Source organism: Pseudochaenichthys georgianus, unplaced genomic scaffold, assembly GCF_902827115.2.
Source record: "Pseudochaenichthys georgianus unplaced genomic scaffold, fPseGeo1.2 scaffold_2044_arrow_ctg1, whole genome shotgun sequence".
Lineage (NCBI taxonomy): Eukaryota > Metazoa > Chordata > Actinopteri > Perciformes > Channichthyidae > Pseudochaenichthys > Pseudochaenichthys georgianus.
In genome coordinates, this window is record NW_027262750.1 from 5016 (window position 1) to 23122 (window position 18107).

Sequence of the window (18107 nt, forward strand, 5' to 3'; positions counted from 1 at the left end):
GTACTTATAATAAAACATAATCTTCAGCAAGAATTGAAACTGAGCAATCTCATTCCTCTGCATGTTTTTAAAGCTAGGCTAAATGAAATGCTTGCTGATACAATGGGCACTTGTAAATGTCTATAACTATGTATCCTGTAAATATAATGTATAATGTCCTAAATTGATTTATGTTTCATGTGGAACCTATATGCTGCAGGTCTCCCTTGAAAAATGATCTCAATGGGACCAATCTGGTTAAATAAAGGTTTGAAATGAAATGAAATAATATAATAATATATAATCATAATAAAATACATAGGCTATTTTTTGATTTTCTCTTTGGACCATTTTATTCTATTACAGTTGGTAGATTCCGATGTTTCTTCAGTTGTCAGTTATCGCCCCTGAACGCACCTTGTCCACAGTTTCTATAGCAACGGGACACAGCACGATGGCTAATGTCTTCTAGCTGAACACAGCATCGGGACTTTATGAATAAACGTTGTGAATTGGGCAGAAATGGTGAGTTAAAAACCCTCCGTTCAGTCCTCATTGTGTAAACACACTACCCGATGACATTCAGCTTCAGCACGGGTTGGATATGAAACGCTTCAACGGACAAAACCGAAAAGTGTTTGCTAACGGAAGCATAGCAAACACAGGCTATCAGTTAGCATAGCAGTTAGCTTTACCAACCGTTAGACTCGTTACAATGACTAATAACTAAATAACTAATTAAAAGTAAAAACAACATTTACAACTATAATAATTGGTGGCAACTAACACGATTGGCGTTGACTGCCTGGCTGAATTTGTAACGTTTTATCGTTACCTTAAATGTAATTCTAAATACTGTTTACAATCACATACTACATTTAACTTTAAATAGACGTTGGAGAAGTACTCAGATCTCTTGTACTTAAGTCAAAGTAGAAGTACTCAGATCTTGTACTTAAGTAAAAGTAGAAGTACTCAGGTCTTGTACTTAAGTAAAAATAGAAGTACTCAGGTCTTGTACTTGAGTAAAAGTAGAAGTACTCAGATGTTGTACTTGAGTAAAAGTAGAAGTACTCAGATGTTGTACTTGAGTAAAAGTAGAAGTACTCAGACCAGTACCAGTACCAGAGTGTAGGAATACTCTGTTAAAGTAAAAGTCCTGCATTCAAAATGTCCCTCAAGTGAAAGTAGAAAAGTATTCTCGTCAAAATATAGTACAATGTAATATAGTGAAAGACAGTAAAAGTAGTCGTTGTGCAGATTGGTCCATTTCAGAATAATATATATGATATGTTTTATAATGATTGATCATGAAAGTGTTCAGAGCAGAATGGGCTTTGGTTTGAGACAGAGGGTGAAAAGAGGCAGTATGAGAAAAATAAAGAGCTTTCTGAACATTAAAGCATGCAGACATGTAGAGACACTACATACTGATATACACCTGAACATCAGCAGGAGAGGACTCTTTAAAGTAGAGACACTACATACTGATATACACCTGAACATCAGCAGGAGAGAACTCTTTAAAGTAGAGACACTACATACTGATATACACCTGAACATCAGCTGGAGAGCACTCTTTAAAGTAGAGACACTACATACTGATATACACCTGAACATCCGCAGGAGAGGACTCTTTAAAGTAGAGACACTACATACTGATATACACCTGAACTTCAGCAGGAGAGGACTCTTTAAAGTAGAGACACTACATACTGATATACACCTGAACATCAGCAGGAGAGGACTCTTTAAAGTAGAGACACTACATACTGATATACACCTGAACATCAGCAGGAGAGGACTCTTTAAAGTAGAGACACTACATACTGATATACATCTGAACAACAGCGGGAGGGGACTCTTTAAAGTAGAGACACTACATACTGATATACACCTGAACATCAGCAGGAGAGAACTCTTTAAAGTAGAGACACTACATACTGATATACACCTGAACATCAGCAGGAGAGGACTCTTTAAAGTAGAGACACTACATACTGATATACACCTGAACATCAGCTGGAGAGGACTCTTTAAAGTAGAGACACTACATACTGATATACACCTGAACATCAGCAGGAGAGGACTCTTTAAAGTAGAGACACTACATACTGATATACATCTGAACATCAGCAGGAGGGGACTCTTTAAAGTAGAGACACTACATACTGATATACACCTGAACATCAGCAGGAGAGGACTCTTTAAAGTAGAGACACTACATACTGATATACACCTGAACATCAGCAGGAGAGGACTCTTTAAAGTAGAGACACTAGATACTGATATACACCTGAACATCAGCAGGAGAGGACTCTTTAAAGTAGAGACACTACATACTGATATACACCTGAACATCAGCAGGAGAGGACTCTTTAAAGTAGAGACACTACATACTGATACACACCTGAACATCAGCAGGAGAGGACTCTTTAAAGTAGAGACACTAGATACTGATATACACCTGAACATCAGCAGGAGAGGACTCTTTAAAGTAGAGACACTACATACTGATATACACCTGAACATCAGCAGGAGAGGACTCTTTAAAGTAGTGACACTACATACTGATATACACCTGAACATCAGCAGGAGAGGACTCTTTAAAGTAGAGACACTACATACTGATATACACCTGAACATCAGCAGGAGAGGACTCTTTAAAGTAGAGACACTACATACTGATATACACCTGAACAGCAGCAGGAGAGGACTCTTTAAAGTAGAGACACTACATACTGATATACACCTGAACTTCAGCAGGAGAGGACTCTTTAAAGTAGAGACACTACATACTGATATACACCTGAACATCAGCAGGAGAGGACTCTTTAAAGTAGAGACACTACATACTGATATACACCTGAACATCAGCAGGAGAGGACTCTTTAAAGTAGAGACACTACATACTGATATACACCTGAACATCAGCAGGAGAGGACTCTTTAAAGTAGAGACACTACATACTGATATACACGTGAGTGTTGCACGGCCAGATACGGCTCAGCTGACTCAGATCAGGAGATATATGATACATTATGAAGTGATATGCCGCGGACTGTACTTAATGTTACTCTGATCCGGTTACTTATGTCGTGGCAGATATTTAAGTAAGCTTTCTTAACGCTAATGTTATAATAGTCAGATTGCTCTGAAGATGGAGGTGATATTCTATTCATGTTCACGTTCACACAGTCGGTGATTTTTGCCGACGTTAATTGTACACCAATTATATCCATATTTCTGTAGACTACATAAAAAGCGACTCGATTTTTCTGCCGATAAAGACGTGAAAATCCCATGAAATGTCAGGTTTCATTTCTAAAATTGGTGAAGGTCACCCTCTGGTTTCAAACTGGAACACCTTTGATACCTTATCTTGTCATATATCCTGTATATAGCCATTTCAGAGACCTTATATACAGGACCGTCCTGTTGCCACTCCCAAAAAGAGAACCAGCTTCGTAGGACCGGAAAGCCGGAGTTTTCCCTGAATTTAGCCGGCTAAGCGAAAATCCTGCTTCGTAGTATACCCCCCAGGTGAGGCTCATCAGGTTGATCACCTGCAACACAAACGAGAGCCAGCAGGCAGAACACAAAGGCAGAGACGAGGGGGTCGTAACAGGTAAATACGTGACATTTTATTTTAGAAATTGGGAATATAACATTGTTCATATTTTCCCTGTAAAGCCTGAACAAGGGAAATCAGAAAGGCTGGTGTGTGATCGATGTCTGTGATTTATACACTTGTTTATTTATCAAAGTTTCGGACGTCTTCCTGTCGTTACAGTCACTCTGCGGTCGCGCTGCTTCCCTTCAACTCCCGTCGTAACTCTGCGATCTCATCAGGGCCGATCCGGCAGCAACCGCCTGAGGAAGAACATAACAAATACATATGAGTAAATGAAGCTCAGCGCAAGTTCTTTCAGGAAGACTGGTATACATTCACTCCGCAGCTGCTTATAATCAGCTCATCGGGCTTTCTGTTAACCCATTGCATTCACCTCAATCCCAGCAGCCAATCAGCGAGCAGCAGCCACACTTTAAAATGGTTCTCCTCTCTCCTGCAGTCAGCGTGATTTCAGGTGTTGCAGACCACCTCCTCCCCATCCACCTCCTCTCATCACATCCAGAGCCAGGAGAGCTAACCCAAAGACCTCATCACACCCCCTCTTCATCTCCTCATCAAACCCAGATCTTCATCATCATCACCAGAGTCTAGACCCTGCTCACGGCTGCCTTTCCCCCTTTAGATACCATTTCAGGATCGAGGTCTAATCGCCAAAGACTTAACATTCATCATATGGCATGTGTCAATAAATGTTCTTTAACTAAATGAAGTCTCTTCTGATTTAAATAATACAAAATAATAATCAATAAAAAATAAAACAAGGAATTATTAGATAAAACTCAGGAGGAAATTCTTCTTAACCCTCCTGTTATATTCGTTTTTTGTAACGGCAATAATATTCGTGGGTCAATTTGACCCAGTGCATGTTTAATTATCCAAAAATGGTCAGAAGCCCCAAAATCCAGATTATTTTTTTTACATAGTTTGTACCTTGTATTACTATCAATGAAAGCAATATTTAGTGCAATTGTGTTATTCACCCCTCACAGATCATGATTCCATTAGAATAAGTCACTCGTTTTTCTCAAAAATATACATTCAAACACATTTTTCTATTTTCTTTTTTACATTGGAAAAACCTTGATATAAAATACATTAGTTTTGCATAACATAACATGTTTTAAATTAATTTTAAAATGTTCCAACTTTTTTTACAATTGGTTGATGTTGATAAATAGAGACGAGACAACCTCTTCTGTTCAGGGTCAAATTGACCCGTTCACTTAGAATCAAGCCAAATGAGTCAAAAGGATTTGTATTGAAAGTATTTATTGTAACAGCAATTGTGTGTGTGTGTGTGTGTGTGTGTGTGTGTGTGTGTGTGTGTGTGTGTGTGTGTGTGTGTGTGTGTGTGTGTGTGTGTGTGTGTGTGTGTGTGGTGTGTGTGTGTGTGTGTGTGTGTGTGTGTGTGTGTGTGTGTGTGTGTGTGTGTGTGTGTGTGTGTGTGTGTGTGTGTGTGTGTGTGGTGTCTCACAGCAACAGGAGGGACATGTTGTCAATGTGTGCTTTACGCAAATGTATTTTGCACAAAGCACACATGTCGTGCTGGTCTTGGTGTCATCAGACGGCTTGCACACCTGGCACCTTTTCCTCTTCCTCTTTCCCCCAGCGGCAACCTGTGACTTTGTCCAGGTTGTCCACCCCCCCTTTGGTGGCATTGTAGTCCAGGATGAGGTTCGGCTTATGATCCTCTCTGGTGCTGATGTCAGCATTCTTATGGAGAGTGCTCATGAGCAACACATTTTTTCCCTTTTTGGGGCAGTAGGACACAAGGGTTGTGGTGTCTGTGAACACAAACTTGGAGGATTGAGGGACCCTGTTCTTGATCACCAGCATTTCGGCAGGGAGTTCCGTTCTGTTCTTTCGTACAGTTCCAACCATTGTTAGTTTTCTCTTCAGGAGCCCCTGACCCAGGCTGTAGGACGTGAAGAAATTGTCACAAGTTATGTTGTGACCCCTGAGACCCTGTGCCATGTCGAGCACAACCCTCATGCCCTGATTCCTCTCTGGGGCTCCTCCAACTGGCTTTCCAGTGTAAACCTGCAGGTTTAATGCATAGCTGGAGTTTGCATCACATGCTGCCCATATCTTCAAGCCATATTTTGCCGGTTTCGAAGGCATGTATTGCTTGAACGGGCAACGACCTCTGAATGCCACCAGCCTTTCATCCACGGTGACATTAGGTCCTGGGTTGTAGAGAAGTGGAAGCCGCTCTACCCACTTGTCCCACACTGTCCTGATAGCTGCCAGCTTGTCTCTCTCACGTCTGCCAGCTCTTGTGTCACGATTATCAAATCGGATCACTCTTGAGAAAATGTGGAAAGTCCCCAGAGACATTGTGGCTCGAAATATATTCCTGCCTGTGTCTGCGTCCCACAGGCTGGCTGTCGATTCATCCTTGGATTTGTAGACCCCAGCCAGGATGAGGAGACCCAAATACGCATGTAAATGTATTTCGTCCAGCTCCTTCCACGCCTCCCCATAGACACGTCTCCCTTCCAGATTGGTCATATCCAGAACGATCTTCAGCACTGTGTTTGAAATGACCAGCTCAAAAGCAGACTTGATGTCTGTGACACGAGAGACTGGTGGGCCCTGGCACTGCCTTCATTATGTTTGCTGCCGATAGTGTTGCCTGGCGTCCATTAGGGGATGAGGACCACTGAATTTCACCATTTTTGGACATGAATGTCTCATCTGGGCGAATATCAGTTTCCTCATTTGATTGATCATAATCAGAATCTTCATCTTCATCGTTTACCTCAAGGTAGTCTTCATCCTCGGAAACGTTCTCCTCTATCTCGCTGTCGTGATCCTCCTCAAGGATGTACTCCATATAGCCCAGGGCTGTCCTCTCTTCACTTGCGTTGCTCATTGTGTCTGATAGTATTGTGAGTATACTGTACATTAAGTGCAGAGTATAATGTATCCCAGTGTGGGAGGAGCTTACCCATTACACATGTATCCCAGTGTGGGAGGAGCTTACCCATTACACATTTGAGACTTGAACCCTCTGACCCCCACTTTCACTAACAGGTGCGGTGTGTATTTGTGTGTGTATTTGTGTGTTTGTGTGAGAGTAAAAAATAACAATGTATCACTTTTGAACCCTCTGACCCCTTCTAGCCTCCACTTTCACTGCCAGGTGCAGGGTGTCTGTCTGTCTGTGGAAAATTACGATATATATATTCTGTATATCGCATTTGAACCCTCTGACCCCTTCCAGCCTCTCTGTGTGTGTGTGTGTGTGTGTGTGTGTGTGTGTGTGTGTGTGTGTGTGTGTGTGTGTGTGTGTGTGTGTGTGTGTGTGTGTGTGTGTGTGTGTGTGTGTGTGTGTGTGTGTGTGTGTGTGTGTGTGTGTGTGTGTGTGTGTGTGTGTGTGTGTGTTTCTGACCCCTTTTAGCCTCCACTTTCACTGCCGGGTCAGATTGACCCGAATACCATCTCTGTGATATAGACATGTAGGGGGGGGTTCCAAATGCATGACATGAACCATTTTCATTTTACTTGTTTATTACACTAATTAAGGTAAGTAGAAGAAGTTTCCATACAAAAAAAATACTTGAAAGTATTTTCGTAGATTTTCAAACTTTCAAACGGGTCAATTTGACCCTGAATGTAACAGGAGGGCAGCAGGCAGAACACAAAGGCAGAGACGAGGGGGTCGTAACAGGTAAATACGTGACATTTTATTTTAGAAATTGGGAATATAACATTGTTCATATTTTCCCTGTAAAGCCTGAACAAGGGAAATCAGAAAGGCTGGTGTGTGATCGATGTCTGTGATTTATACACTTGTTTATTTATCAAAGTTTCGGACGTCTTCCTGTCGTTACAGTCACTCTGCGGTCGCGCTGCTTCCCTTCAACTCCCGTCGTAACTCTGCGATCTCATCAGGGCCGATCCGGCAGCAACCGCCTGAGGAAGAACATAACAAATACATATGAGTAAATGAAGCTCAGCGCAAGTTCTTTCAGGAAGACTGGTATACATTCACTCCGCAGCTGCTTATAATCAGCTCATCGGGCTTTCTGTTAACCCATTACATTCACCTCAATCCCAGCAGCCAATCAGCGAGCAGCAGCCACACTTTAAAATGGTTCTCCTCTCTCCTGCAGTCAGCGTGATTTCAGGTGTTGCAGACCACCTCCTCCCCATCCACCTCCTCTCATCACATCCAGAGCCAGGAGAGCTAACCCAAAGACCTCATCACACCCCCTCTTCATCTCCTCATCAAACCCAGATCTTCATCATCATCACCAGAGTCTAGACCCTGCTCACGGCTGCCTTTCCCCCTTTAGATACCATTTCAGGATCGAGGTCTAATCGCCAAAGACTTAACATTCATCATATGGCATGTGTCAATAAATGTTCTTTAACTAAATGAAGTCTCTTCTGATTTAAATAATACAAAATAATAATCAATAAAAAATAAAACAAGGAATTATTAGATAAAACTCAGGAGGAAATTCTTCTTAAAAACCCTCACCGATCAAAGCGGCTCCTTGCTTCCTCCACGTGTGACTCAGCTTGGGGATCGACGACGAGGCTGTCTTTGATGTTCGCCACCTTTGTGAGGAAAAAGAAAACGACCGACTTTATTATATTTCTATAAACCTTTTATGATTTTTCGGATATTATTCAATGATTTTTGGGGTTATTTGTGTTTTTGTTTGTACATTTATGATTTAATTTATCTCAGAATACTCAACGTTTTAATTATTTTTTCTCACAAATACATATCCCTGAGAATATACCAGTTTGTTATTGTAAATGTGAGTTTCTTCTTTATTACTAACCACTTATCTCCTTATTATTACCACCGATCTGGGTTTCCTTTTTCCAAAATCTATGACTTTGAAGTCCAATAAAATATCAAAGTCTTTTCCCGTTAAATGTATGACTTTGTTTTGCAAATGTACAGCTTCATAATTTCAGTAGAGCCACGTTTTTTCTTTCCAAATTATGATTGCACTGAATTCATGAACAGTCCAAAGTAAACTAAAACGATCAATACCACATCGTGTAAATACTCAATGACTAGTAACCATCCAGCATTCATATCATGAATCTATAATCATATAAATGTAGGTACAATGTACATTAAGAATATTATAATTGTTTAATTATTAGACTGCATTAATAATAATAATACATTTGATTTATATAGCGTTTTTCCTGGTGCTCAAAGCGCTTTACAAGCAAGTAAAGAAGAACAATAACAACTTAGTAAAAAGTGCTAAGCTACGTGGGGGTTAGACCACATGTGTCAAACTCGATGGCCCGGGGGCCAAATCCGGCCCGTGGTGGATTTAATTTCGGCCCGCAGGATAATTTCTAATTGCTATTAGATCTGGCCCGCCGGTATATTGCACCTTCCCTCCATCCTGAGGGTCTCCTCCGCTCAGAGCCTGAGCCCAAACATTGATGACCTTGCACCCTGATGAGATGCCAAGTATCTGAGCTAGCATCTCAGAGCAGCACACTGAGTTCAAAGGATGCTTCCTTCTGCACTTTCTCTCAGGACAACAGGACATGTTTGGTTTCTCTCTGAGGGGAATAGTTTTGTTGAAGCTGCTGTTGGCCTGTGGGGAAATGTACTCATAAGAACTGACTCTGGAGAAGCTGCAGATAGAGCCATGAGAAATGAATGCAGCTGATTATTTAATGTTGCTTTTATAGGCAGTAGTTTAAGCTTTGTTAGTTCCAGGTTTAATATGTGCAATAAGTTCATTTCAATAAGTTCTGCAATAAACATTGAACCAGTCCGGCCCTCCACTAGCACCCATTTATTTTGAGTTGAAGGCGAGAGTGAAACGGTGAGTTTTGAGGGATCGTCTGAGTGATATGAGAGTGTTGGCAGATGGGACATTCAGATCGGCATGACACTGACCCGTGCTCAGAGTCCCAGTCCTCTCCACTGTTGGGGTAAACCACCCAGCAGGGGTCCGTCCCCAGAGACGCAGCAGAGTCCAGGAGCGGCTGCAGCAGGGCGGGGGGGCAGCAGTTCACCCCCACCGCCACCAGCTGATCTGAACCAATCACAGCCTGCACCGCCTCCGAGAACAAGCTGCCGTCGGAGAGACTCCGCCCATCCTGAGGAGGAGGGGATACCTTTGTTAGCATGCTACTCTCATGCTGGAAGAGGACATTCAGTATTTTCCCAACACAACCTAAGATATGCAAACAGACTCTTAAGTTCAATTTTGAGAGACTTGTACTTTACTTGAGAATGTCCATGTTTTTCACCTTTACGATACGATAACACTTTAATGGTCAGATCCAGTCTGAAATTTGACTTGCATCACAGCAGCTTTAATACACACGTTAATCATTGTATTCAAGATACTGTATATAATATGTTATTCTTAAAATGGGCCAATTTGCATAATGTGTACTTTTAGTTTTGGTACTTTAAGTATATTTTTATGATTATACTCTTGTACTTGTTCACGGAAATCCTTCTCTTTTCTGGACCTTAGTCCCCTCTCCAAAGGGTCTCTATTTTATTTATGTTGTATAATTTGGTCATAGATTTAAATCTGAAATGTATTTATGATAAGCCCCTTATGAGGAATCTCGTTTTCAAGGGTTCCTAAAAATGTCATCTTGATTAATTAATTAAAGGTCCCGTGTCACGGCCATTTCCACTGATCATCATTCCATCGTTGAGGTCGACTAGGATAGATTTACATTGTTCAATGTTCCAAACTCACATTGGTTTCTCACAGCATCTCTGTGTAGTCTGTGTATTCACTCTCTGTCCTAACGGCTTGTTGGAGCTCCTGCCCCCCCCCTCCCTGTGAGCCCAGTGTGCTCTGATTGGTCGGGACGTTGCTGCGAGGAGCGGACAGGTTTCCGGGTCGGCGATACAGCGAGAACATGCGAAACTCATCCTGAGCACACACACACTCACAGCCGAAGTAAAAGCAATAAGTGTGGCTTGATATCGAGAAAGAAAAAGGTTTGTAACGCTGTGAGTCAATGGGTCTGCGGAGAGCGTTTCTCCGCCATCCCAACTCGTCTGTTACCAACCAGGGAGCTCCAGCAAGTCAATGGGACTCCCTGCTAGTTAGCCAAGGGGTCCTGGTGTGGGAGGGGCTCCGCGGATTGGTCCATTTGGGCCAATCCGGTCCGTTGTTGTTGATGTGGGCGTTCACACGTCACAGAACCCAGGAAGCAAACAATGGAGAAAGAGAAATGTCCAGCGAGGCGTTCTGGGGCAGCAGACAGGTCTTCTCTGAGTTAGAGCTCTACTCGCTACAGGGTGCACTTTGAGGGTTTGTGACTCTGCAGACCGCTCACATGCAGAACAACCTTCATAACAACAAGGGGACGGTGATAACCGGAAAAGCATGACGTGGGCCCTTTAAGAATAACAAACTTAAGATGTAGAAAGTAAGATGTTGTTGAATGAAGTGTTTCTAGTTATTTAGTATATTTGCAGTTGGTATTATTATGTATTTATTTCAACATTTATGCATACAAATACATACATCTCAGAAAAGAGAAGAGATGAAAGCTAATAGCTCATTTCCATCTGCAGTCCTTAGGCAGGTGCATAACAATCGACAAACGCTAAAAACATTGCATGCTCTCCATCAGACAGACGGCGTTTACCTTACAGGAGAAGGAGAGCCAGGCTTTAACGTCCGGGAACTCTCGGAGCAGATCCACCAGAGCCTTCGCCTCCTTCAGACTCGGGATCGTCTCAAAAGCCACAAAGTCGGCTCCCGCTGCTGCGAGACACTCGATCTGAGGCCGGTGCCACACTTTAAAATCCTTCAAAGAAGCAACAAAGACACTTGAGATCATTTGAACAAACAGACATGCATTCAAAATGAATTAGTTCATTTGGTTTTCACACGCAAGGAATTTGCTTTGGGGGATTTGAGCATACTTGAAACACAGCAAGAGAAGTTCAATTAAAAGTTAACAATAAATATTGAGACAAAATATTAGTGATGTTACGTATTCTTTCACACACAGTGACGTCACGAGCTACCCACAATGCAACACGCGCCATATATATATATATATAAATACACCATTTTCCTGGAGGTGCTAATATCCTGGAGGTGCAAATATAAACAGCTAGCTAACGTAGCCAGGCAGAGCGCACTAGGTTTTTTTTCTGAATTAACGACCGAAGAAACCGCTGCATGTCTTCGGATTACATCTCTGGACTTGGGGGGTGTGCTTTAGGTCGTTACCAGGGTAACTAGAGCTGTGTGGGTTGTCGGATCACCCTTACAGACTGATGCAGACGTATGGAAAAACGACCCTCGAAAGTGGCCTTCGTTGATTTTGGCTGCATCTCCGTCTAATCTCTGGAAACACCAGGTGAACACCCCACTTGTCACAATAATATTATCATGCCATTGCATATATGTGGTGTTTTAGAGTTGACTAGATATCGATTAAGGCGATAGACTATGATATTCAGTACAGGAAGCTTAGCAACACCTAGACGGTGTACGGCTGCTTGCACCTCGCGTACAACGGCGGATACCGGAAGTACGGTGTCGCGCTCGGCCCAATACCCGTATGTGTGTGTGAAAGAATTGCGCCGAGGCTTCGGAGCGTGTGCCCTGTTTACACACTTTGACCAACAGGGGGTTTGTGTTCAAATGAAGCCCATGATGAAGCCTCACGAGATGAAGCAATTGGCTAGAAAGCTTCAAAGCTTCATCTCGCCATCACTACAAAATATTATAAGAAATATTATATATATAAGTAAGTACAATCTTTCAACTAACTTAAAAGTGGGGTAGGTAAGAATGGAGAAAGCAGCTCGAGTGCGCTAGAATTTGAAAGTACGCAGCCGAAAAAAATCTGCCCCTTCCTTCAGACTTCCTCACAGAGCCCCTCCTCCAACACACACGAACACGCACATGACCAATGAGGGCACGAGATCAGTCTGTGCCCCGATGGAAGGCTGACAGGCAGGTAGGCCGTCCAGTTACTTTAGCCGGCTCAGATGATTGGTCGTGCTTTTTACAGCGCCACGGCTTCCACTGATGACTTGTTTTAATGTATTTGTTGTCAAAGCATTTCATGTATTCATTGCTGTCGGGATGTTAAGAGCATTCCATGGAATATAACAACACGTGTTTCTGAAGTGAATTACCTACCCCACCTTTAACAGCACGTAATCTTTTGTTCCATAATTTTAAACTTTTCAATTTGTATTTATGACTTTCTTTACATAATGTTACCGTTGCTTTTTATGAAAAATAACAATGTAACTATTATCTGTAAACCTAAGGCTAAATAGATTGGTTGTCATAGCAATGCTTAGCAACAGCATTGATCTGTTTTTTCTACAGTGTCAGAAAACAAACCCATATTTTAAATTGCATTAATTCATGTTACAGGAAAATTCTTATATTGTGTTCACTTTTTTATTTGTATACACATTTAAAGAGAGCTGTTGGAGGGGCTCCGAGATTCAGGATTAGTTGAATTTGTCGTGCCTGTAAAAGATAAAGAAGTGAATACCAGTACGACCACCTTACCTCTTCACTCATTTTCTCTGCGTACGCCCCGGTGTATTCGGAGCCGTCGAGCAGAAACGCTCCGTACGGTCCGACAGAACCGGCCACCAGCGGACGCCTCCGCCCTGAGAGATGTGAGCATTGGATAAAGCCAGCGTCAGAATTCATGTTTTATTTTGTTTACATATGTTGGGAAAATACTGAATGTCCTCTTCCAATATCTATATATATATGGACTACTTCCATTCTGAAGAGGATCACAGACACTTGGATCCTGAGGTTGAAGCTCAAGCCGGTGACGAGGTTTTTTTTTTTACAGAGGACCCTTTGAATATCTATTTTTATCATTCCATAAATCAGGAAATATGGTAAACAGAAAATTGGTTTTCTCCATGTTTTTAGTTAATAAATGACCTATAAATAAGGGTTTGAATAATCTATGAATAAAAGCCTCTGTAAAAAGCTCCAGAAAATAGATAGGAATGTAACTGGGAAGGTGGGTGTATGTAAGTACTTCTGAAGTGGAGATATCTGGTGCGAGAGGAAGAGAAAACGGACTTTAAAGATATGTATTGTAATATTCATACACTGCAGGGGAATAGGTAAAACATTGAACTAATAGATATCACCATGAAACTTCCCAAATGTATTACGAACATTAGAATAATTGCTTTTTGTATAACAACTTTTCTGAAATCTTATGTTTAAATATGCAAATTAGGCATTATCTTATGTCACTTTTGGCGAATTTAGGAGAAATCTACAGACACAAATCGCCTCCTACGTGTGTGTGTGTGTGTGTGTGTGTGTGTGTGTGTGTGTGTGTGTGTGTGTGTGTGTGTGTGTGTGTGTGTGTGTGTGTGTGTGTGTGTGTGTGTGTGTGTGTGTGTGTGTGTGTGTGTGTGTGTGTGTGTGTGTGTGTGTGTGTGTGTGTGTGTGTGTGTATAACATAGACATATAAGCAATACAGCCCAAACTGTAGTGTCTAAAGTGTAGTTTTCTACCTGTTGGATGAGTGTCAGAAACAAATCTCTCCACAGTCTCTTTAGCGAGGTCAACTCCGGACATCATCAGCTCTTTGGCTCGATCACAACTCACGTCCAGGTGATTCATGAATCCTGAAACACTCGCCTGGTACGTTGCTGTGGTGATAACGTCAGCCCCACTGAGCAGAAACCTGTTGATGCACCACGTTTAAAAACGGTGTGTCGATAGGGAGCAGAGGTGGGGAGTAGTGGAGTGCAAATACTTCGTTACTGTACTTAAGTACATTGTTCTGGTATCAGTACTTTACTGCACTACTTATTTTTCTGACGACTTTTTACTTTCTACTTCTTACATGTTGAACTCAAATACCTGTACTTTCTACTTCTTACATGTTGAACTCAAATACCTGTACTTTCTACTTCTACATGTTGAACATCAAATACCTGTACTTTCTACTTCTTACATGTTGAACTCAAATACCTGTACTTTCTACTTCTTACATGTTGAACATCAAATACCTGTACTTTCTACTTCTTACATGTTGAACTCAAATACCTGTACTTTCTACTTCTCACATGTTGAACCCAAATACCTGTACTTTCTACTTCTACATGTTGAACTCAAATACCTGTACTTTCTACTTCTTACATGTTGAACTCAAATACCTGTACTTTCTACTTCTTCACATGTTGAACTCAAATACCTGTACTTTCTACTTCTCACATGTTGAACTCAAATACCTGTACTTTCTACTTCTCACATGTTGAACTCAAATACCTGTACTTTCTACTTCTTACATGTTGAACTCAAATACCTGTACTTTCTACTTCTCACATGTTGAACTCAAATACCTGTACTTTCTACTTCTTACATGTTGAACTCAAATACCTGTACTTTCTACTTCTTACATGTTGAACTCAAATACCTGTACTTTCTACTTCTTACATGTTGAACTCAAATACCTGTACTTTCTACTTCTTACATGTTGAACTCAAATACCTGTACTTTCTACTTCTCACATGTTGAACACAAATACCTGTACTTTCTACTTCTTACATGTTGAACACAAATACCTGTACTTTCTACTTCTTACATGTTGAACTCAAATACCTGTACTTTCTACTTCTTACATGTTGAACTCAAATACCTGTACTTTCTACTTCTTACATGTTGAACTCAAATACCTGTACTTTCTACTTCTTACATGTTGAACTCAAATACCTGTACTTTCTACTTCTTACATGTTGAACTCAAATACCTGTACTTTCTACTTCTTACATGTTGAACTCAAATACCTGTACTTTCTACTTCTCTCATTTCCCAAACAGCTGGTTCCTTTAGTCTGAATGTGTGTTGGTGCGTGATCATTATTCTTTAGAGTCACTGCGTGCCTATTGGTTGGAACACGATCCGTGTATCCATCACTTCCTGGTCTCCTCTAAAGAAGAGGGACCAATGGAAACGTTGTCATGTTGCCGTTGTTCAGCATGGAAACATTCATTAGCTAACAATGACATTATTGTTCTATTAATATAAAGGGAGGTCAGGTACTCTTTAAAGCAGCTGCTAGCTATGGGCACTTTTTACTGAAGTACATTTCAAAGCCCGCTTTAATTTTACTTGAGTAAAGAAGTTTAGTCAGTACTTCTACTTTCACCAGAGTACTTTTAAACACGAGTATCTGTACTCGAGTAAAGGATGTGTGTACTTTTGCCATCTCTGATAGGGAGTGCTGTATTGTACTATTACGTTATGTTTGAAATGGTCTGCAAAAGCATTCTTTGAACATGAAAGCATGTAAACATGTCACAGTGGAGGCACAACATGCAGATATGAACCTGCAAATGAGCATTATGTGTCCTCGTTAATATGATAGTGTGCATGGATTTACCTGTAATGAGCATCTTTTATGGCCTGGGGGTTTGTGTGCAGAAGCCTGGCGCTCCACAGAGGGTCTCCCTGTGTGAGGCGCACACACACATGGACAGACATTTTATACATTTTCCAACACCTTTTCTCTTGTTTTTGTTTCAGTCTTCATTAAATACACCTTTTGGCATCTCTTTGTACCTTAACATCCTTTTAGATTATAATCCTAAATCCATGAAATATTTATTTTAAATTGCCTTCTTTCACTTTGCTATTCATAGTTTGTTGTATTGATCGTTGTTGACTACTTTTATAGCTACCTTATATATTTTGTATAGTGTATTTGATAATACTTACTCTTACAGAAAGATTTGTATGCGAGGGGGGGTGCGGGTGCTAGTGGAGCCTCGCAGATGGGGGTGCTGCAGCCCCCTCAGCACCCCCCCTTCCCGCGTCCATGAGTATTATTATCTTGTATTACAAGATATTAAATAAATCAGGTAACTTTATTTTAGTAAACAGGAAGATGTAAGCCTACTTGGTGCACAGAAATTAATATTTGAATGACAAACTGACGGATACAGTATAAACCTTAGTAAAAGTAGTTAATCAGATAAAGATTATTGTTATTATTAATTATATTTTACCTGTAATTTGATTCCCTGTGCCTCCAGTTCAGTCGCCAGACCCCCATCCAGGATTAAAGGTCCGTTATTATCACTCATATAAAGTCTGAGACCAGCAGAGGAACCCATTACAACTTTATTTAAGAGTCCCTGAAGTTATAACCTAGACTTCTACCTCTTAATTGTTTATTTTAATCTAATGCCTACTTCACAAAACACAGTTATGAGGAAGAAATACTCGACGAGACTTTGACTGTTATTTTTGTTCCGGGTAAAATAAACGGGTAAAATGGTGCGTTTAAAGACAATCGGAATTTCAACGATTGTTGTGATTAGGTGCTCCACAACAGCACCATTTCCTAATTTATTGGTTATTTTAATTATTTAATACACTGTATATTTCTATCTGTTGCCTAGTGAAATTGTATATTGTAGAGCATTTAAATATATTCAGTATTTTCTTTATATTGTGTATTATTTAGATGTATTTTCTATTGTAATGCTGTTCATGTACATTCTTTGTTTTATTGTATCTGTATCTTATTGTCTCTTTTAAATAGTTTCTCTCATGTGTAATGCGTGACAACACTGCTGCTGTGACAATGCAATTACCCAATGTACTATATATTTGTAAAATGACACAATAACATATAACACATTCATTTGTTTTGTAACTGAGTATTTTTCTCACAACAAAACACAAAAGTTTGATCTTGTGGTGAAACTTAAAATAGCAGACCTTCAGCATGTTACATATTAACAGATTCAACCGTAAACTAAAGACAGAGAAACAGTAAAAATGCTTTTCAACATTTATTGATAACAATATAAGAGGTCGATACCATGCAGTTTTTGGTGGAGATGTTAATCGTCCAATCCGTTGCATGGTAAGCGGGAAAACCGGAGTGAACCCGGAAAAAACCCAAAATGATAAACCCACCCACACATATTTACCACCCTAACTTAAACCCCACATTTCAATAACCCCCTTTAAAGACCCCACATTTCAATAACCCCCTTTAAAGACCCCACATTTCAATAACCCCCTTTAAAGACCCCACATTTCAATAACCCCCTTTAAAGACCCCACATTTCAATAACCCCCTTTAAAGAACCCACACGGGCTCAGAGCTGCGTCTGAAAGGCTTGCTGATGGCCTTGCCTACGGAGTGGAAGAATTTGCAGACGGCCCGTCTCTTCTTTGGTTGACGCATCAGGCGAGCTTTGATAATGGACGCCACGCAATTTTCATCCGACGATCCTGCCATGTTGAACATCACGAGCACGGACTCTGCGGAGCCCCAGATCCTGACCAGGTCCTTGTAAACCGCCTTGTCGAGGGTCTGGAATGTGTCCGGGGTTACCGTGAAGCTTTCCCCCTCGACTTTGGCCCACACTTTCTCCAACAAGCTCTCGACGATGCCGACTGAGTTTCCAACGTCGTGGTTCACCTTTGCGTTCTTGAAAAGCCGTGTGATCAGTTTCTGAACCAGAACCTTGACATTCATTTTGGCT

The 18107-nt window shown here is 41.0% G+C and overlaps 1 protein-coding gene, 2 long non-coding RNA genes and 1 pseudogene across 4 annotated transcripts; 2 read left to right on the plus strand and 2 right to left on the minus strand.

Moving 5' to 3' along the window:
- Positions 1-232: 232 nt before the first annotated feature.
- Positions 233-4318, plus strand: LOC117441848 (uncharacterized). Its single transcript, XR_004551456.2, has 5 exons — positions 233-247; positions 346-504; positions 3511-3607; positions 3773-3919; positions 4053-4318. It is a non-coding gene; the product is annotated as an uncharacterized lncRNA (long non-coding RNA).
- A 779-nt stretch (positions 4319-5097) lies between these two features.
- LOC139433332 (piggyBac transposable element-derived protein 4-like) lies at positions 5098-6822 on the minus strand (annotated as a pseudogene).
- A 215-nt stretch (positions 6823-7037) lies between these two features.
- LOC117441849 (uncharacterized) lies at positions 7038-7997 on the plus strand. Its single transcript, XR_004551457.2, has 4 exons — positions 7038-7141; positions 7239-7286; positions 7452-7598; positions 7732-7997. It is a non-coding gene; the product is annotated as an uncharacterized lncRNA (long non-coding RNA).
- LOC117441846 (homocysteine S-methyltransferase YbgG) lies at positions 7278-16885 on the minus strand. Of its 2 annotated transcripts, XM_034077865.2 has the most exons (8): positions 16614-16884; positions 15989-16056; positions 14115-14287; positions 13132-13235; positions 11234-11395; positions 9507-9709; positions 8103-8182; positions 7278-7531 (listed from the first exon to the last, which is right to left on the minus strand). In XM_034077865.2, exons 1-8 carry the CDS (start codon positions 16719-16721, stop codon positions 7452-7454), a joined length of 978 nt encoding a protein of 325 aa, XP_033933756.1. In that variant the 5' UTR covers positions 16722-16884; the 3' UTR covers positions 7278-7451. The 2 variants fall into 2 exon arrangements, with proteins under 2 accessions (XP_033933756.1, XP_071058398.1); XM_071202297.1 differs by lacking the exon at positions 15989-16056 and having other exon boundaries at positions 16614-16885.
- Between the last annotated feature and the right edge of the window lie 1222 nt (positions 16886-18107).